This window comes from Symsagittifera roscoffensis, chromosome 3 (assembly GCF_963678635.1).
Source record: "Symsagittifera roscoffensis chromosome 3, txSymRosc1.1, whole genome shotgun sequence".
Taxonomy (NCBI): Eukaryota; Metazoa; Xenacoelomorpha; order Acoela; family Convolutidae; genus Symsagittifera; species Symsagittifera roscoffensis.
The window spans coordinates 81,022,863-81,028,228 of NC_087064.1; the positions used below are offsets into that span (position 1 = coordinate 81,022,863).

Here is a 5,366-nt window from a genome sequence, read left to right on the forward strand (position 1 = left end):
ATTTTTCATGTTTATAATTTATGCATTTCAAAAACCGGCTGATGTTATTAACGGATGCCAATCTCAAGTGGTGCATTGTCATGAATAACGCTTTTAATGGACTAAACTTACCAAAATTTCTGAAAAATAACGTTTTACAGATGATAAAATAGTGTTTTGAGGTGCTTGTAAAGTTTTAATTTCGGCTTGAAGTCCCTTCGGCTTGAAGTCCCGTCGGCTTGTTGTCCTAGACCCAACAAAGTCTACGAATCGATTTGATTAAGATGAAAAAAGCGCTATTCTGTTTTTAAGACTGACCATTTGAGTTCCGAGACGCAAAATAGGTAATATCAGGTTGAGTAATCTACCCTGGGAGCATCTACCCCGTCAACTATCTTCTTGAGAAAAAAGACCCCTACTGTAAATTCAAATCGTACAATTGAGCAAATTTTAATTTGCAAACGTCTTTTTATTCTTTACAAATACGTGCGGGTTGTATTCATATTCAACATTTTTGTTGTCAAATTTAGGCAATCCTTTCAATAGTTTTCGGTTTTTAAGAGTAAAACGCGGTCCCACTTCTTTCAAAACTACTTTTTCGCCTTCTTTTCTGAAAGCGTATTTATATCTCCGGAAGAAAATGAAGTCTCTCTGATTATGAAATGCGATCACTTGTCTTTTTCGAAAATCAGGATCACTTGGGAACAATATTGCAAAAAGTCGAGCAATTCTTCTTCCCTGTGCTGTTTTAAAATTAGTCAGAATAAGTTCAGGGTTATTCGGTGCTGCCGGAAACTTATCAGGAAGATCCTTCATAAACGTTATGCCCGATAAACGGAAGTGAACGGTGGGCCCTTCTGGTAGATGAGCGTAGATCAAACTAGTAGGTAATTTTGCTTTTCTTGGTACAAATACGTCCAAAATATCAGTGAATCCCTTTTTATGTGCATCGAGGCACACCCGAGACAACTGAGTCGCTTTTCTATAAATCAATGTTGAGTTGGGGAAAACATTTAGCATTTCACGACAGAACATTCTAGTTGCTTTGGAAGGGTAATAAGGGCACGTAATCAGCAACTTGGGTTTGTAACCATTCATAAAGTACTCCAAGGTTTCATCTTTCTTTTCAGTTTCTAACTGCTCTTGTGTTAAGTTCTCTTCAAAAGTTGGATCCGGTACTCGTAAAGATTCAATAGTATTTGGCTCCATTTTCGGATATAGGACCTCCCCATGATCTTCTCGCAGTTTTTGTCGTTCTTGATTCCTCAGTTTTTTAGCTTTTTTCTTCAGAATCATTATATTGTAATTCGCCCGTAATCTGACCTCTCTATTCCTTCGCTGGCTCTTGACAGATTCTCTTGATATTTTATCTTCGGCTTCGAGTGATGTTTTCATATCGTAAGTTTTGACCGTAGCCTGGGCACGGTCTTTGGCTGTCAGTTTCACCATATTTTGAACTAAAACAAAAACTTACCTTGAGGTTGTACTTACCAACAGATTCGATTTTGTTTCTGAGCATTGAAAGTGAGGCGAAACTTTATCGTCGGGTGTGTTTAGTTTTTTCGATTGTTTGTTTTCGACGGAAAATCAGATACCACAAATAATCTTCGAAAGGCGTCGAGTGATATATCATATAAGAGACGCGATTCGAACCCTGTTAAAAAATTTCCAAGAAAACTCCGCGGTTGAGACAAGCCAGGTTTTAAATTTCTCATTTTTGGTCTTACTCTGAAAGAATAAAGCAAGCAAGCAGGCTTCAATTACGCAACTGTTTACAACATTTTTACCTTTTTAATTACAAAATTACAAAAACTTACGAAGTCAGAAATGCGTATTCTTTTATCCAATCTACTCCGTTCCAACGAACATTAAAAAAATGACAATTTGCAAAAAAAAACATATATAGGTTTATTTTGTGGTCGGCGCATACTGTGCTACTTGCTTAGCAATCAGTTTCACTTCTTTAGTTTTGTGCCAGTCGGTCATATTTGGAAGTTTGACCTTGAGCAACGCAAAAGATTTGGGGTGAAATGGATTTTTTAAAAATTCGAATTGAATATGTCATGCTCAAGTTTCTCGCGACAACTGAAAATATCAAAAAAATAAGATCAGTAGAATCGAACTACAATCGCGGGAAAGTAGTCAAAAATTGCTATTCGCAATTTCTGATACATAATTCGAACGAGAGTAGAGCTGTCTTAATCGAAACAGAAGGCAGAGGGATCGTGGGTAAAGAAGAGATATATAAGAAGTTGGACAGAGTGAACCTTCGGTGGAGAGGTGGACAACCGAATTCTCCCAATGGTCCAGAACCAAAACTTGTCCCTTGAGTTAAAACTGACTTATTCAAAATTTCTTGAGTTAAACTTGATTACCCCATTTATGCTAGAGTTACTTTTTAATTTAGTTACTCAACTCTAGAGGTCGTGCTGGTATGTAAGTTCCCAATTTAAATTTCTTGAGTGTGTTTCATATTGTTATGTTGAGTTAGGGAGAGTTTTTAGGTTGATCCATCAGGGCAAACGGAAGAAGGTTGACGGAGTTTCTGTTAGGTCAAACCGGTATCTTTAAAATCCACTTTACGTTTTAGAAAATAGGTGTACACTTGGATAAGCGAATATTCACCGTTTTGAGGAAACGTTTTTAGTTGAGCAGAGCTTGGAAACAGGTTCTACGGTTTTCTCTCGAGAGTTTTAGTACCCATCGCGCTTAGGGTAATTTTCGGCTTGAGTGCGGGTCCAGATAGGGGGAGGTTGGAAGGAGGGTTGGTTAGGATAGAGGTTGGCCGCTGCAATTTGTAAAAAGGGGGGACACATTATAGTAACTATACAATCGATACAAACGATCCATCTTTAGACTCAAAACAAGAGAGGATATCTAAATTTATGACCAAATGGAGATAGGTAACCTGGTCGGATCGGGTGGGGGGGATCGGAAATAGACAGTTTTTGGAACCCGAAAGGAGAATACCCCATAAGATCATTAGTGAGGGGGGAGGAAAACGCGTGACAACCAGACATTTTTTTTTTAAAACAAAAAGACGACATTGGTCGCCTTTGAATTTTGGGTGTACTTGTCTTTCTGTTTTTATCATTTTTCTCAGCTAGATTTTTTTACGTTTTCGGATCTAATTTTATTGGGTTTTAACGAATTGGAGATCAGAAGACACTTACTAACAAGTCGTGTTTCGACTTGCATTGATTAAGAAAGGGAAGGTAATTTCGGGGGGGTTAGTAGGTAAAACTTTTGATTAGTAGGATTGGGTTTTGGGTGGATTTTTAATATCAAAGCTCAAGAGGTGGAACTAGGGACAGTGATCTAAGTGTCCCAACACCGAAAACAACAGATCCGACTGTACCATCACCGAGGAACAACATATCCGACTGTCCCAACACTTGTAAGGGAGGTCTTGGGACAGTCCGAAGTGTCCCAACCCTTGTAAGAGGGTTCTTGGGTCCAGTGAATACTCTTGACATACCAATAACAATCCAGAGGGGGAAGAAAACTTTACGTGTGAAAAGTATGCTTTACCGGTGAAAACTCGATATGAAATGACTGAAAATGCAAAAGAAAATGAAGTACTTGAATGTCCCAATCATAGACGATGAGACGATTAAAGAACATAATCTTGAGACGATTAAAGAAAATAAAACACTCATCAGGTCTTGTAAAGTCACTTAAGTCAGATACAGATAATGGACTCTCGAGCTGTTCGAACTTCCCAGAAAGACCAACACTAGAGAAAATGGAAATGGATAAACCAGTTTTACCTGAAATAGAACACGTAAGTGGTAAGGTAACGGATGAACAGCTCGAAGCCATCAAGGACGTACTAGAGCGGAACGCGGACGTTTTTTCGACACATAAGGCAGACATTGAATGCTGTAATTTTGTTGAGCATGAAATAGAGCTTGAAGAGTCTGCGGTGCCGCACAGGGAGGGGGCGAGGCGCATGACCCCACACAAATCGGATGCATGTAGGAAAGAAATAAAGACATTACTAGAGCATGATATGTTAGAACCACTGGTGCGAGAAGTCCTGGGACAGTGCGAAGTGTTCCAACACTTGAGGTCTTGGGACAGTGCGAAGTGTCCCAACACTGGTGCGAGGGATCTTGGGACGGTACGAAGTGTCCCAACACTTGAGCGCGAAGTCCCGGGACAGTGGGAAGCGTCCCAACACTTGAGCAGGAGGTCTTGGGATAGTGCGAAGTTTCCCAACACTTAAGCAGGAGGTCTTGGGACAGTGCGAAGTGTCCCAACACATAAACGAGAAGTCCTGGGACAGTGCGAAGTGTCCCAACACTTCAGCAGGAGGTCTTGGGACAGTGCGAAGTGTCCCAACACTTGAGCAGGAGGTCTTGGGAGAGTGCGAAGTGTCCCAACACTGGTGCGAGGGGTCCTGGGATAGTACGAAGTGTCCCAACACTTGAGCGGGATGTCCTGGGACGGTGCGAAGTGCCCCAACACTGTTGCGAGGTGTCTTGGGACAATACTAAGTGTCCCAACACTTGAGCAAGAGGTCCTGGGACAGTGTGAAGTGTCCCAACACTGGTGCGAGGGGTCTTGGGACAGTACGAAGTATCCCAACACTTGAGCGAGAGGTCCTGGGACAGTACGAGGTATCCCAACACTTGAGCGAAGGGTCCTAGGAGGGTTAAGAAAAGTAGAAAAGTCCTGGGAGTAACGAAGTATCCCAACACTTGAGCGAAGTCTCCTAGGAGGGTTCAGAGAAGTCCTGTGACAGTCCCAACACTTGAGCAAAGGGTCCTAGGAGGGTTCAGAAGAATCCGGGGACAATAACGAAGTTTTCCAACGCTTGAACGAAGGGTCCTGAGGACTGAAATTGATTTAGATTCAAAGCTGATATAGACTAATTCGACTGATTTTAGCTTTTAAAACACAAAATATATATATTTTTTACATATATAAAATTGCAATCGGATTTTACAACAGGGACTTGTAAATATTATAATTGTAAAAAAAAAAAATGTATTTAAAAATCATAAAACGGAGTAGGGTATCGATAACCGAAAGAAAGACAACAGGACCAAAACAAAATCAAACCTCGTCGCAACGGAAAAGAACACTATCAAACCCGAAAGTAATGAAAATGAACATTTCAGTAAACATGGTCAATACAAGAAGCATAAAGGAGCATAGGGCTAAGGCGAAAGCAGTGGAAGAACCAACTGTACCCGCTACAGAAACCGATCTTGAGAAACCAGATCAGAGTATTGACGGGGTGGAAAGAAATACGACGGAATCAACACCAATGACGAATGCAGAAGAACAAGAAAAGAGGACGATAGAGTTCTCACCAATTGACATTGCAGAAGACACAACAAGCAACACGCCGGAAACGATAAAAGACGATTCTCAAACAA

The 5,366-nt window shown here is 40.7% G+C and overlaps 1 protein-coding gene across 1 annotated transcript; it reads right to left on the minus strand.

Annotated features, from left to right (window-relative positions):
• Positions 1-397: 397 nt before the first annotated feature.
• LOC134842158 (brix domain-containing protein F44G4.1-like) lies at positions 398-1,728 on the minus strand. The gene has a single exon (XM_063858372.1). The coding sequence runs from the start codon at positions 1,426-1,428 to the stop codon at positions 430-432; it is 999 nt and encodes a 332-aa protein (XP_063714442.1). The 5' UTR covers positions 1,429-1,728; the 3' UTR covers positions 398-429.
• Between the last annotated feature and the right edge of the window lie 3,638 nt (positions 1,729-5,366).

Coding starts and splice junctions, on each gene's coding strand:
- LOC134842158 (XM_063858372.1), bottom strand. CDS start 1,428: ATGGTGAAACTGACAGCCAAAGACCGTGCCCAGGCTACGGTCAAAACT.